The sequence below is a fragment of the Mus musculus genome, chromosome 17 (assembly GCF_000001635.26).
Source record: "Mus musculus strain C57BL/6J chromosome 17, GRCm38.p6 C57BL/6J".
NCBI classification, from domain to species: Eukaryota; Metazoa; Chordata; class Mammalia; order Rodentia; family Muridae; genus Mus; species Mus musculus.
The window spans coordinates 3,496,599-3,511,322 of NC_000083.6; the positions used below are offsets into that span (position 1 = coordinate 3,496,599).

The following is a 14,724-nucleotide window of genomic DNA, read 5'->3' on the forward strand; positions in this document are numbered from 1 at the left end:
GCCCATATGACCTTGAACCTCTGATTCACCTGCCACCCCTTCTGGAGTGCTTGGATAACAGGTGTGGGCCCAGCATTCCTGTTTATGGGATATTGGGGATAGAACCCAGGGCTTTCTCCATGCTGCATAATACAGTCTACCAACAGAGTTCCATTTTCAGGCTTGCCCATTGTTTCACTGTTACTACTGTAAGACAAATGGTTTGACAGATATCACTGGTCATCTCAGCCCCATTCTGCTGAGGCATCGCCATGTTGCCTGTAGGCTCGCTAGTCAGGGGCCTCACAAAATGTAATTTAGACCTCTGACCCTGCTGTTCGGGGGAAGTCTGGAGGTGGTCCTCACTCCGATGCTTATCAGCCTTTCTGGGGCAGTCTCCTGTCAGCTGGGGGCACCAGATCTACTGTGTCAGTCATGTTGGTAATATTAGCTCTTTCTGTAAGTTAGAGACATGAGTGATGAAGCACAGAGCGAGTTGAGGGAAAGTCCTTTGTACTTTTTAATCATCTTTTCCCCTGAAGGCAAACTTTTCTGACTTAACTAATTTGCTAGAAGTGACAGATGACACTGTGGTTGCCCTGAGCTTGCTCGGGAACACAGCCTCCTCATAGCTTCTAGACAGTGAACAGAGGATTTTTTTTTTTTTCTTTAAAAGAGAACATGGAGCATACTAACCATACCCTGCCTGCATACCTTGCCCGAGCTGGGGCATCCTTAAGGTTAATCATCACCAACAGGTCAGAAATGCTAGTATTCTAAAAGTAGAAGCCTCATCAACCCGATTCTTCTGCCTGAGAGATTGGAGCATTGAGAAGCCTTGTGGTCCTTATGCAGACTTGATTCGGATTTAGGTCGGTGGCCTAATATAAAACTACTAAGTGTGGGAGAGAGAAGAGGGGAGGAGCCAGCAGCCAGAGGTGTGTAAGTGAACACACATTTGTACTATTGCCATCAGAGTTTTGGGGGGGGGGCAGGTGTGCATAACCTGTGCTCCAAGTCAGGCCTGGCCAGCAGTCTTTAATAAGCCAATTAAAAGGGCCAAATTAATAGTGGAAAGCAGAGGGAGGAGATTTACTCAGTGTTGCCATTTGGGGAAGAGAGACAAGAGATCTAGTGAATCCCTCAAGTCCTTCTTTCAGGCCAGAAGAGACCAGAGCTTAAGTAGAGAGCAAAGGAAAAGTACATCCAAACGGCCTTGGTCAAGGTGTGGTCCCACCCAACACCGACCTGTCTTTATCGAGGATTCATTCTAACAAGGTCTTAGGACTATGACGTTTCTTTTTGGGAGACAAGTGCACAGTCTGTCTGGTATCCCTTTCTTCTTCCCATCATGAAATTCCTGGGAGAAAGCCTCATTTCTTTAGGATCCATTATCTCAGTAGGAGTTAGATTGAGAGTCTTATGTGTCTTCTCTTCATATTTTCATTTCAGCCAGATTGTTTACAGTATGACCAGTCACCCCGACAGAATAGCATTTGAAGGGTCGGTATATTGGTTGCATCTGCTGCTGATACCCAACCCCAAGCTTTTACTGTAGGCTGGGATCTCAAAAGTAGCATACTAGACATTTCCCTTTCAGTTGCTTCCATATTACCTCATTATCCAGCAAGTTTGAATCTCGTTTTATGGGCTGAATTTTTTTTTTTTTTTGAGCTCAAGCCATGCAGACAAAAATAGCTTGTCATACCTGGAGCCAAGGATGGGGGCGCTGCTGCACACCAATCAAGATGAGGCTATAGCTCAGTTATGCAGCAGGGGGCTTCTGACCAGTGCAGTAGCTCATAATAGGAGGTACTTTAACCCGCAGCAGTTACTTTTAAGGTTCCAAAGCCCTCAAGGAAACTGAAATAAACCCAGTCAGGGTATGTCTTCCAGTAGGAAAAAGGCAACCATTAGAGCTGTTGTGTGATCTGGGGGTTTTGCAAACCAAGTGACAGGGAGGCTGTTCTGGTATTTTCTGATAAAAAGTGTCTTGCTGTCTGGGTTAGGAGGGTTGTAGGGTTGTTGCTTTGAACTTGGTTTGAGCAAGACTCTGTCCTTTTTCTTCCAAAGTGTATCTGAGGTGAGATGCTTGCTCACTGTAGGCAGTTTGTGTGCCATCCCCCTAAAATGTTTTTCTGAACTTCTTGAGAATAGACAGACACGCTGCCTCTTTTTATAGGGAGGCAGAAGGTGCCTTAGCCACACATTGAAACAAACCCAGAGAACTCTGCCCAGGCATCTGTCTGGATTCAGAGTTCCTCAGTGAGTCAGGCCTTGTCTGTAAATACGATGAAATTGTTTTCAAGTGGGGACCAAACTTGGTGGCTCTGAGTAAATACCCGACAATTTTAAATTAATATTTATTTAATTATTAAATTATTGATATTTATATTGGAGATAAGGCCTCAGTGTGTAGCCCAGGCTAGCCTTTATGTTGCAATCCTTGTGCTCAGGATTTTCCAGTGTTAGGCTCTTGGTTGTACACTGTCATGCTAAAGTAAAAAACTTGAAAGAACATGTTGTGTTGGGGGTGTGGGAGGAGAGTGTCCGTACATTACCTTTCCAAACAGTTTTAAGGAAAAAAAATTCATTTATTCTTTTTAAGAGATTCACAAAGTGAATGTTTTCTATCCTCCTGAAAACCCCAAGGCCGACCATAAGCCCATTACTACTGATTGCTACACATTGAAAAACAGAAGAGTCGGCTCCTACTTCAGCAGGCTGGTACTCTCTGTTCGCCGTGCCCACTGCTCTGAGCCTTCATACATGCCTACCTCCAACTTGGAACTATGCCTTTTGCTTTTAAAGCAGCCTCCTTAGGGCTGAGGTCTGGATGGCCTGACAGACTTCCCCATTGTCCCCGAAATGACATGTGCAAAGGTGTTTCTTGCATTCACCACTTGAAGCAGCCACGCTTCATCTGTTACCTGGAGCAAGAGAGCCCAGACCCCCTTTGGTAGGCAGAGGCAACAGGAAGAACAGGTTCTCTCTGCCCATGCGTGGCCAGTGCTGTGAGTGGCTTGTCACCATTTACAAAGTATCAGTGGGCTATGCCGAAGTCGAGATGCTGGCATGCTCAGTGCGAGGATCTCCTAAGTGTGGTGTGGCGCAGGCACTTGGCAGAGGCTCGTTCCTTCTTCTCCTGGATCCTCATAGTGCAGGGTGCAGTCATCTGTCAGATAGGCAAGGCTGCTATATATTCATCAGTAAGGATGCAGAAGACTCAAAAATGTCACTTCTCCTAAGTGACTTAACTATACTCGCATAGACTGTGGCCTTTTACTGTCTGATGCTTATCATCGTTGGTAGTAGAGGAAGCGATCTGTATCCATGAGAAGCTTTCAAATGCATCTTTAAAAACATTTGTTATCAAGTCTATGAACCCTGCCTCCTTGTGATCCTTAAAGCCACCTTTAGGCCTTGGCTTAAACTGTGAAGTGTACAGTAGGCACCTGTGCGGCTCTGAACACTTAATCGCCATACCGTGACAAGTAAATTTGCCATTGAAATAACTCAGCTAACATTCACTTTTTGGAACTCAGTCCTATGAGAAGTGTTTTTAAAATGAATTCTGAATTTCCACAATGGCAAGATATTTTATTTTTGAAGTCGGGTTATTTTAACACCACATTGTTAGGTGTGATTTTTGACATTGCAGCAAGGCAAAGCTGTAATCTCACCAGATGCCATTTAACTTAGGGTGCGTTTTGTCAGATCTTATTTTGTGCGGTATATGCGAGCTTAATATAGATACCACAGCTCTGGAGACTATTAGCTCTCAGGACTACCGAAACTGCATTGTCTGAGTTTGTGGTGCAAGTCTCAGAATAGAGATTTCAAGTAAGTTTTAGAGCCGGTAATTATCACTGGCTTTTTAGTAGCCAGTAGAAGACTAGGCCTAGAACCAGAGCCATCATCTGGATGTGATTCTACCAGTGTTCTTTTCTGCATGCAAACATAGACTATGCATCTTCTATGTTTCCATCCTGGGTAAAGGTGATAAGCTGGAGTCAGTGCCAGTCTTGGGAAGCCCGCTCGGGTGTAGCTGTCCTGATGGGGAGACCAACAGTTCTCCTGAAGGCCATACTTCAGGATCACTTGGTGTATCCATGGCGTTGGGCAAGGTGGTGCATCCTTGTAATCTAACATTTGGGAGGGCAAGGTAGAGGGACCTCAAATGCAAAGTTGCAAGGGCTGCATAGGGTGACTCTATCTCAACAACAATCCCTCAGTGGGGTGTAGTTACACACACCTGTATTCTCTGCACTTGGTAGGTGCGGAAGAGAGAGGGCTGCAAGTTCAGAGCAAGCCTGGTCTATTTAGGAAGCTGCCAGGCCTCCCAAGACCTTATCTCACAAACCAAAACCAAAACCAACCAACCAAAACCCCCCACCTATGATGGGGCCCCAGGGGTTCTGGCTCAGGATTGCACCATGTTTGGTTAAAAACTAATGTGAGGCTGGGGTCCACCCGAGAGGAGGAGGAAGCCAGGAGTCTCTGAGTGTCTTAGTCACATTCTTTCAAGTTCCTCAGGTCCTGGAAGAGAAAGACTGCCACCTTTTGGTTGCGCTTCCTGTGAACTTGTGCTGTTAGGATGTGATGAACAGTGTTGGAGCTTCCAAAACAGATCATAAAATCTGATGATATGGGACACTTGGAAAATAGTATTCCAAAGCCGTCAGATCCATATCTTTTTGGCAAGGGGTGGGGCACAGTGTTTGATTTAGCTCAGGCAAGCCTCGAACTTGCTTTGTAGTTGAAGATGACTTTTAGCTTCTGATCATCCTGCCCCTGCCTCCTGAATGCTGGGATTACAGATGTGCACTATCATGCCCAAGTTGGCTTTCATGGTGCTTTGGATCAAACCCAGGAAATTTGTTGCAACCTAGGAGAACACTCTTTCAACTGATCTATGCCCCAGGCCTTCCATATCTGTTTTCCTATTGAGTTTTATATCCATCTTCTGACGGGCATTACCAGAAATATTCATGTTCAAATTTAAAAATGAAAAAAGTAAAGATACATATGCTCAAGGAAAATTGTTTTTCTGCTTGAACTGTTTTGAAGCAAACACTTTTGAAGTCTGCATGTCCAGTTGTAAACAACATCTCTCCTTTATCTCATCCTGTGCTACAGACCAGGATCCATGCAAAAGAGAATGCAGTAGGTGAGAGCCTCATTTCCTTTCCACTCGCCCCTTGAGTTGGGCTCTGAGCATTACTGGGTCCATGCTTCCTACCGCATCATTAGCTCATGCTGTGGTTCTTTCTTGGGTCATGCACCACTTAGGACCACATTACAACCTTAGCTGATTTTTCCATGGTTTTCTATCCCAGGGTGGTCTTTCCATCTCTCCGACTCCTCTTCTTGCTGGTTTCCAGACTGTCCCAGTCTGCACTCGGATGTTTCTGACCTTGGCAGGTCTTCTTTACTTGGGCAGCAACTGCCCTGTTCACTTCTTTGGGGACTGAGCAGGATTGGTCGATATTCACTGAACTGGATAGCAAGGCCAGGCAGAGGATCACTGTTGAGGGTTTTGGTCTTGATTCTGTTTTTCCACCAAATGAAGACACAATGTTGGGAAGCAGAGGAGCTGGAACAGAAAAGGATAGTGGTGGTGGTGGTGGTGGTGGTGGGGGGGTTGGAAGAAAAGGATGGTGGGCCAGAATGGCATTTTTTTTTTCTGACACATATGATCCCTGTCTTATTTTCTATTCTATCCTGGTATATGCATAGCCAGCTTGAGTGTTTTCATTTATAACTGCTACATGGCACAGGCCACATAGTTAGATCTGAGGGCAGAACTTCAGGCAGACTGGGACCGAGCCATCCTGAAATTGCATGGTACCTCACCAAGTCTGAGTTTCCCAGACTGGGAGATGGAAAGCCGGTTCAGTCAACTGCCGAGGACAGGATGGACTCAGTGAATCTGCCTCCTGTATGTACTGTTCAGAAAAGTCTATGTCTGGATTTTTAGAGCAACCCAACAACAAGTAGGCAGTCTCATTCCCGACACTGATTTTAGTGCTAAAGAACCAACCATTCACAGCTCTTGTGATAATGAAGGATGTTGTATACCAAAGGAAAACACTATAGATGCTGTCTTCCTTACAGGACTCTTGGGTAATAGTGAGAGTGGTCTGAAGTGAATGAAGCTATTGGCCCTCGATCCATGTCTTTGTGAGACTCCAGACTGTGTGCTTGGTGCAGATGAAACACTTGGTGTTCTAGGTGAGGTGCATATACAACACTGGCAAGCAGTGTCCTGAGCATGACCTTCCCTCTCTCGTCATCTCTCAGAGCGCTGACCAGATTGCGGAGCTCTGCAGGGACTTGAACAACACCCACACCAACAGTATGGAAGCACCAACAGAGAGCCATGACCCACCTCCCAGGCCTCTGGCTCGTCACCTCTCAGATGCAGATCGCCTCCGGAAAGTCATCCAGGAGCTTGTAGACACAGAGAAGTCTTACGTGAAGGTAATGGGAAGTGGTGGGGCATGCACACCCCTTTGTTGATGATGATGTCAAGCTGGTGGATGCCTGAGATTGCCTCTGCCTGGGACATCTGCCACTCAGGATGTAGACATGTGCTCCCTGAGGTAAATTGCTGCAGGGAAGGGTGGGCAGGTTGAGTGGGTAAAAGAACTGAGAAGACTCCAAAAATTTGGATTCTTGGCTCCTTTTGTTGCCAAGGCAGCTTTCACTATGGAAACAAATGTTGGAGTTCATTATTTGCAATCTCTGGGAACGGACTCTACACTGCTTCAGCAAGAAGAGTAGAGATCACTTTGGGTTATGAGGAGCTGGGGAGCAATCTATATCCCAGGGGCCATGAATATAGATTCTCAGAATCCAGGTGGTCAGCCCTATCCATGGGAAGCTCTGTGTAGAATGGAAGCACGTCATCATACTACAACAAAGGCATGGCTACTGCGGTCTTGGGTACCCACTGAATTCATTTATCTGATCAGCCAGCCCCTAGTTAGTACTTTGAGAAACATTCTATTAACATAGGAGATTGGGAATATAGTATTCTTTGCTTTAAGCACTTGCTGGTGCTTTGGGGCTATCTTAAGCTTGCTCCATTTGTCATATCTCTGGAAGGGCATGGCCCAGGACAGTGGCTGGGAATTCAGGCCTGGGCTGGCTTGTAGTGCGGCATGTCCTTTGGAAGGACCTCTCCAACTTCCGTGTTGGTCCCTGTGCTTGTCACCGGCCTTCCAGAAATTCTTACATCTGTTAAGTCCACAAGTTACACCTTGGCACACATGTGGCTGTTACCAAGCAGCTGGGAATGTAGGCAGTTAGTACAGTGCTTGCCAAACATGTGCAAAGCCCCGGGTTTGATACTGCTGAACTGAATATGATGGTGCATGCTTGTAATCCCAGCTCGCTGCAAGTAGAGGAAGGAAGATCAGGAGCTGTTATTCTCAGCTACATAATGAGTTTGAGGCCAGGTTGAGCTATACTGGACTTTGTCTAGAACCAAACCAAACCAAATCAAATCAACCAACCAACCGACCAACCAGCCAACCAAGGCCAATTCGAGCTCTTAGTGTGCTGCTGCTAATTCCCAATACATTGTCAGAAATTTTAGTCACAGTTTTGGCTCCAGTGCCTCTTGTATTGGTCTTTGGGAGGGAAAGAAAAGCTAGAAAGATTTTGGCTTCACTTTGCAGTATTCCTTGTCCTATATCCTGTGGAAGATAGGGACTTCCAGGGAGCTCGGAATTTCTTCAGTGACCCAGCAACCTCGTTCAAGCAGCTCTGGAATCTGTGAGTGCTTGAGGCTCTGGAGCCATCAGACATTTGAACAGCATCACAGAACCTGCTGTGTCCAGCTCAGAGTTGGGAACAGAATGGATTTTCTTTTGTCACCATCCTCCTTTTGGAGTACACTGTACTAGCAGGGCCATTTCTAGTAAGGGTTAGGCTACTGAGGTAGATGGGTGAGCAGGTAGTCGAGGAAGGGCCAACTCTTCCTTCCTTGCAGGAATTCTGCCATTTGTTTTTATAGGACAGAGGCTCTTTGCCACCCATGGCTTAGTATGACCCACTCCTGCTGTGCAGCAAGTCCTCTGGGCAAGTGGCATTAGTCTGGATAGGAGTGACTGTGTGACAAAATAACCAGTGTTCAATGCAGATTTATAGTTCACATATATCCCCTACTCTTCTTTCATTTCTTGTTGCTGACTTAACACAGGATTTTCTTCATTGTCCTGCTTGGATCTAACTCCAAATCTGCATGCACCTTGAAATTATCCACATCTGTGTTTCCCTGAGATTTGATCTAGTAACTCACAGCCACCTTCCCTCCTCACATTCCCAGGTTGTTGTGCATGTGGAAAGGGAAGGAGGGAAAGAAAGGCAGGGAGGTTTTTGCATTGCGAAGAGCTGGCAGTGTTGGGGTTGCTCTCACAATGGTCACTAGTTAGGTTCTGGTGACTCTGGGCTTCAAGCAGTCTAAGACTTCTCCCTTGTAAAGGCAGGCAGTCAGTTCTACAGGAGGTAGAAGCTGGCAGCTTCAAGGCTAATCTGGTCTACACAGTGAGTCTGCATAGTAGTCAACTAGCTCTAGACGTCTGACTCCTGACTCTTCAGAATGAATGAAAGCCCAAAGAGGTCTTTTCTGTCACTAAAATATATATTGCTTTTGGCTTCAAGTTCTTAAATAGAAACTTTAGTGGGTTATGTAAATATTTCCACTGTTGTGTTCTCCTAGTGACTAGACCAGTAGAGACTCAAGTGTGGCTTAGGTTGTAAACATCTTGGCTGCTCAATGTTGGTGTTCTTGCATCTGAACACATAAGTTGGAAATTCTGCTGGTTTCAGCCTGAAGTCACAACTCCACACAGAGGCTGTCACAGTAGCCTGTTCTGTCAACAGGAAGTTAACGGCAGAGTGGTTGCTGTTAACATATAGTGAATCTGTACAATCTAGGAAACAGAGGTATGGAGTCATTAATCTTTGTTTTCAACGATAACCACTTTGAAGGGCAAGAATCTCAACAGGACACATGCCACCACTTTTAATGGAAGTCTTTGGAGCTGCTGCCTGGGCTACCAGAACCAACTGGTTATTCTGGAGATTTATGTATTAAAGAGACTCTTTTCTTGGCTTTCAGGATCTGAGCTGCCTCTTTGAACTATACTTGGAGCCACTTCAGAATGAGACCTTTCTTACCCAAGATGAGGTAAATAGCAAACACCTTCCTTCTGCCTCTTAGCCTCTTTAACAAATTTAACATCACAAAATGATGCTCTTACCTTCAGGGTTTGTACTCAAGAACCACAGGGGGTGGGGGTGGGGGGACAGGGTGGGAGGAACAAAACTGCTTTGTTGTTATTGTTGTTGCTTTTGTGCTGTGTCTTGGCTGGCCTAGAATTATGTAGACCAGGCTGGCCTTGAATTCACAGAGATCTGCCATCCTCTATGTCCCCATTGTGAGGATTAAAGGCCTATGCCATCATGCAGATGCAAAGAACACGCTTTACTTAAGTTTGTGGCTTTGGTTTGGGCTGTATCTATAGCTGTCTGTGGCTTCATGTAGCCCAGGGTTGCAGGCTGGATACAACAGTCCTAGAAAACAACTGTAGATTCCTTTTTTTTTTTTTTCCTTTCAAGACAGGGTTTCTCTGTATAGCCCTGGCTGTCCTGGAACTCACTCTGTAGACCAGTCTGGCTTTAAACTCAGAAATCCGCCTGCCTCTGCCTCCCAAGTGCTGGGATTAAAGGCATGTGCCACCACCGGCTGGCCAACTGTAGATTCCTAATGAACACACCCGAGTTGAAGGCTCTTCAGAAAGTCTTGTGTGTGTCCTCTGCTCCAGAAACCTCAGTGGAATATTTACAAAGGCAGAGGATGATTTTTTTTTTCAGGAGGTATGGCCAAAAGTTACTTTTCAGTTTATGGATTATTAATACTAAATCATAGGAATTAGTTTTTTTTTCTAATTTCCATTTTCCCTTATTTTTAAATTCCAAATCCACTTAAAAAGTAACCTTGGAACTGTGGAATTGTAGGGAGATGAAGTTGGGTCTCTCTAGGTGTAGACTATACCCCTGTGACTATGCTCTGTAAGGTTCTGCTTTTGCCTGCGTCTAGGGTGCACTTCCTGTGCACGGGGCTGAGGGAGCCTAGCTTGTACCGGCCACATCTTTTTACACCCCACCCTTCATGTAGATGGAGTCACTTTTTGGGAGCCTGCCAGAGATGCTGGAGTTTCAAAAGGTGTTCCTGGAGACGTTGGAGGATGCGATCTCCGCTTCCTCGGACTTTAGTGTCCTGGAAACCCCCTCACAGTTTCGAGTAAGTATTTTGAATTTGGATTAACGCAAATGTAGTTGAGTAGGATGTAAACTTCTTTCCTCCATGTCGGTGAATTCGGTGTTTTTATTGCGTTGCTTGCTTTGTGGGTGGGGAAAGGCAGCTTCGTGGTTTAGCCCTGGAGTGACTGTGTTCAGGGGTCAGGCTGGATCACCTGATCCGCCACATCTACTCCACTGACTTTCAGGAAAGGTACTGAGGTAGAAACTTCTTTTAAAGCAAGAGCAGCTCCCCTGTACTGGGTGCCTCTCTTATGAGGTCTTAGGAAACTGGGCTGGAGAACGTGGATTCCAGACGGCTATCAGGGAGCTTTGTCCTTGTGAAGGAGTAACTGTAAGGACCATGGCTGACAGGGAGTTCTTCCAGAGGTGAGAGGGAAGGCAGTAGAAAGGAAGTTAGAAGCATACAGTAGGAACATTCATCCCAAGTATGGAGTAGGTGGTTCTGAGAATGTCCATACCCCACCCCTTAAGCCAGTGGTGCTCAACCAGTTGGTTGTGATCCTTTTGGGGGTCTAATGACCCTTTCACAGGGGCTGCCCAAGACCGTCAGAAGTTGGTAGAGAAACAGTGCCTTAGCCCATTTGTAGTGAATTCCTTCAGATAGTTAATCTGCTTCCAAGAGGTGTCTCTGTCAGAACCTTTCCCACCAGTCTAAGGTCTGCTAGGGCAAGGCTTAGACTGTTCTCCATCTACAGACTGAACAGAACAGTACTGACAATTGTCAGAAGCAAATTCTTTGCTGAAGTCAGAGCACATGCAAGGCATGTCTGATTTGACCTTCTCTCCTGCCTTCTAGAAATTGCTGTTCTCCCTTGGAGGTTCTTTCCTCTACTATGCGGATCACTTTAAGCTATACAGTGGGTTCTGTGCCAACCACATTAAAGTACAGAGGGTTCTAGAGCGAGGTAAGTAGTTGATACCCTATATAATGCTTTTTAAATACTGTTAATAAGGGATAGGTCTGTATCCAGCAAGTAAAAAGTTAAATATAATTTTCATGGTTTGTCCTCCTCTCTTGATAAAAGCAAGAGGGAGAGTTTTCATTATTTGCAGTGACGGTGGTGGTGGGCTGGTGGGTTCCAAGCTTTGTCATGTGTCACTTTGCTGTTTGGTTTTTTTTTGTTTCGTTTTGTTTTTGCTTTTCCTGTAAAAGCATTCCAGCCACAAGCCTTGGATGAGTGGAGAGAATGCATACTGTTTTTTATTTTCTACAATTCTGTTAACTTTCTTAGGCCTGTGGAGCTATAAAAAAAACCCACCATCAAACTTCCAGGAGGCAGATAACTAAGGTGGTTTTCCTGGTGGAACTGGGAAAAATCAGCCTCCCAGAGGCTGCCCACTCATTCACTGTCATGAAGGTGATGTGGCAACCTTCTCTTATGTTCATGGAGCACGTGGAGAGGTTTCTTCTACAATCTTGGGTTTAACGTTTCTACTGAAGCAGCTTAAACCCATTTGATTGAAATGCAGAACTTCACAGTATCCCAGAAATTTCAAGTTAAAAAAAAAAGAAGAAGAAGAAAGAATACAAACAAAACAAAACAAAACTAAAAACCCCAAATAAACAAACAAACAAAAACCAAACAACAAACCCCCAAAAATCCGGTTTCTAGGAATGCTTCGAATGACAGTGAGTTTGCCAAATGGCCAAATCCATCTTTTCAGGCCACTTTCAATGAAGGACTGAGGGCACCTGGCTTCTTTTCACACATACCTTGTTATGGATGGTGTAGAGTAAAACAAAAAAAAGTGCACTTCAACCTGTCCTTTGCCATAAAGATGAAGGACCATCATCTTGACACTTACGTGGTCCGGCAGTCAGTGTCATCTGTGTGCTATTGATTTTATCCTTGAGATATAACCTAAACCAGGGTATTTCTTCATCCAAACTGGTTGGACTCTAAATGGCTGGTCTGCCAATGGCAACCAGGGAAACCTGGTGTGATGGGCAGCGTGTTGGCTGCCCAATCATATGTGCCCGTCATAACACTGACACGGGAGAGAGACAGTTCTGGCTGCTCAGGGATCCTCACGCCACACTTGGTGGGAAGAACTGTAAGCAGGTCTGGTCTGCTTGGAGCTGTGTGGTGAAGGCTTCAGAGGTGGGGTGACACTACTTTTCAATAGTATATAGAGTAAGTGCGAGGGCAGGAGAGCTAATGCTTTCCTTGTAGTTGAAGTCCATCTTTAGGCCACCTAGACCAATCATGGGTATTCAAGGCTACACTGTGACGTCACATCCTTCTCTAGAGTGTGGACTGTACATTTCCTCTACAATCCTAGTAAGCTACCTTCACTTGCAGGCTCTGTCAGTGGTGTGACAAAGAGGCTTGCTGCTCTGTTCTACTCTGGTCCCTAGAACTGTGTACTTGACCCATGGAAGCACTTGGTTTTATTATTGAATGGCATTAGGACCGTGGAAGTATGTAAAATGCAGTTTAATTCATCCACCATGTTCTCCTAAGGATCTTTTATCCATTGGTTACAGCTAAAACGGACAAGGCCTTCAAGGCTTTTCTGGATGCCCGAAATCCCACCAAGCAGCACTCCTCCACGCTGGAGTCCTATCTCATCAAGCCTGTTCAGAGAGTGCTCAAGTATCCTCTGCTTCTCAAGGAGCTAGTGTCACTGACTGACCATGAGAGTGAAGAACACTATCACCTGACAGGTAAGGCTGGAGGGAGGCTGCTTGTATTCAAGCTGGTCAAGGGTGTTTTCTGGGTGTCCATAGCTCTTCCCCAGGCATCCCCGGTACTGTAACTGCTCATCTCAGTTACATCTACTACAAAAGAAAACAGCTCAATGTAGCCATCCCCCGAGGTGCTCAATGTAGACCGAAACTCACAGAGCTATGTCTCCCTTCTCTTCTGAGTGCTGGGTCTAAAGGTGTACATAACTGCACCTGGCTTACAGGCAATCTAGCAGTGAGATTGCTCTTACTAAATTGATCAAGAGGGGCGATTTGATTTAAAGTTTTAAACTTATGTAATTTAGGTCTAGTGAGTTGAAGTGGAAGACCACAGGTCACTTGGCCAGTGAACAGTGCTATAAGAAGTCTTTCTTGCACTTTCTGTGGCCTTGGCTGTGCTACAGCTAAGGCTCATGCTTGCTGCATGGGGTGCCACCTTGTGGAGATCTTTGAGTAGTGCTCAGCCAACAACAGGCATCCAGTGGCAGCTGATACCTTGGTGGCTGGTGTCTCACAGGGGATGGCTACAATGAACTGACCTGAGGTATGGTTTGACAATAGCACCCAGGCTCTGGAGATGAGAGCTAAGTGTCCCTTAGGCTCAGAGAGGAAGTGATTTGCTTCCCACATGTTAAAGCTAGCAGGTCTAGTTGAGCCACAACAACATTCCCAGACAGCAGCAGGTTAGTTGAACTGAGAAGAATATAAAGCAAACTTGTTTTTCCAATGTATACATACTTTGGTATTATAACCAATGAAGCCAGGATTTTTTTTACATGAATGCTAAAATTGTACAAGTAAATGATATAAATTGCAATTAGTCCTTTGTCCCTCATATGCCCCTTGCCCAAGTTATAGACAAATAGCAAGTAGAATGCAAACAACTGAGCTCACAGTTGGACAGTTGGGTATTTGTAATTTACAGACACCAGAAGTATTGTACTTTTTCCTTGAACTGGAGAGCCAGACTCTAGGTCTATGTGTTTGAAGCAGGTGCTAGCACTGAGTCTTGCCTCCTGTCCTCTGACACTGTAACTGAGCAACTATGCTGGATTCCTAGCCTGCCAGGTAGTTTAGAGGAGACACTGCCTAGAAGAGCAGCTCTCCCGAGGCCTGACATGTTGGGTTCAATTCTGGCGCCACTACTTATTTTTCCTCTAGAGCTCTGTTTTATATTCTGCAATATGGTATTGGTTACAGTCATTGTGTTCTTTGGGGACACATAAAACAGTTAAGATGTGTAGCTGGGCCAAGGCTAGCTTTATGAATGGCACTTTTCACAGTCACCTCATTTCTGAGAGGATTTGAGGAAGAAGACAGTCTGACTACCCTCGATCGTTACACCTGCGTTAAATGGGTTGTACCTCAATCACGTTACCATTTGCTGAGAGCTGGACTCCCATGTTGGCATGTGATAGGATTCAGAATAAGCAAGCATACTCTCATATTTTTCAGAAGCACTAAAGGCCATGGAAAAAGTCGCCAGTCACATCAATGAGATGCAGAAGATCTACGAGGATTACGGGATGGTGTTTGACCAGCTGGTGGCAGAGCAGAGTGGCACAGAGAAGGAAGTCAGTGGGGGCTTTGGACTGGGCAGCTTCATGGCTGGGTGGATAAGCTTAGGGTAACTTCCAGAGTAGCTACTTGTTAGACTTTCCTGGGGGAGACAAAGCCATTTTTTGCTCTTAACATATAAAGTAATTATATAATTCATAGAG

At 45.4% G+C, this 14,724-nt stretch overlaps 1 protein-coding gene across 11 annotated transcripts in view; it reads left to right on the forward strand.

The window, feature by feature from the left end:
- Positions 1 to 14,724, forward strand: part of Tiam2 (T cell lymphoma invasion and metastasis 2) — a 193,085-nt gene that overhangs the window by 170,286 nt on the left and 8,075 nt on the right. For 10 of the 11 annotated variants that reach the window (XM_006523225.4, NM_001122998.1, XM_006523226.1 and 7 more), the window contains 6 exons: positions 6,283 to 6,462; positions 9,110 to 9,178; positions 10,169 to 10,294; positions 11,111 to 11,219; positions 12,803 to 12,982; positions 14,459 to 14,577. In XM_006523225.4, the coding sequence (XP_006523288.1) occupies positions 6,283 to 6,462; positions 9,110 to 9,178; positions 10,169 to 10,294; positions 11,111 to 11,219; positions 12,803 to 12,982; positions 14,459 to 14,577 (783 nt within the window). The remainder of the gene's footprint in view (positions 1 to 6,282; positions 6,463 to 9,109; positions 9,179 to 10,168; positions 10,295 to 11,110; positions 11,220 to 12,802; positions 12,983 to 14,458; positions 14,578 to 14,724) is intronic. The other variant, NM_001286758.1, reaches the window with a different exon arrangement.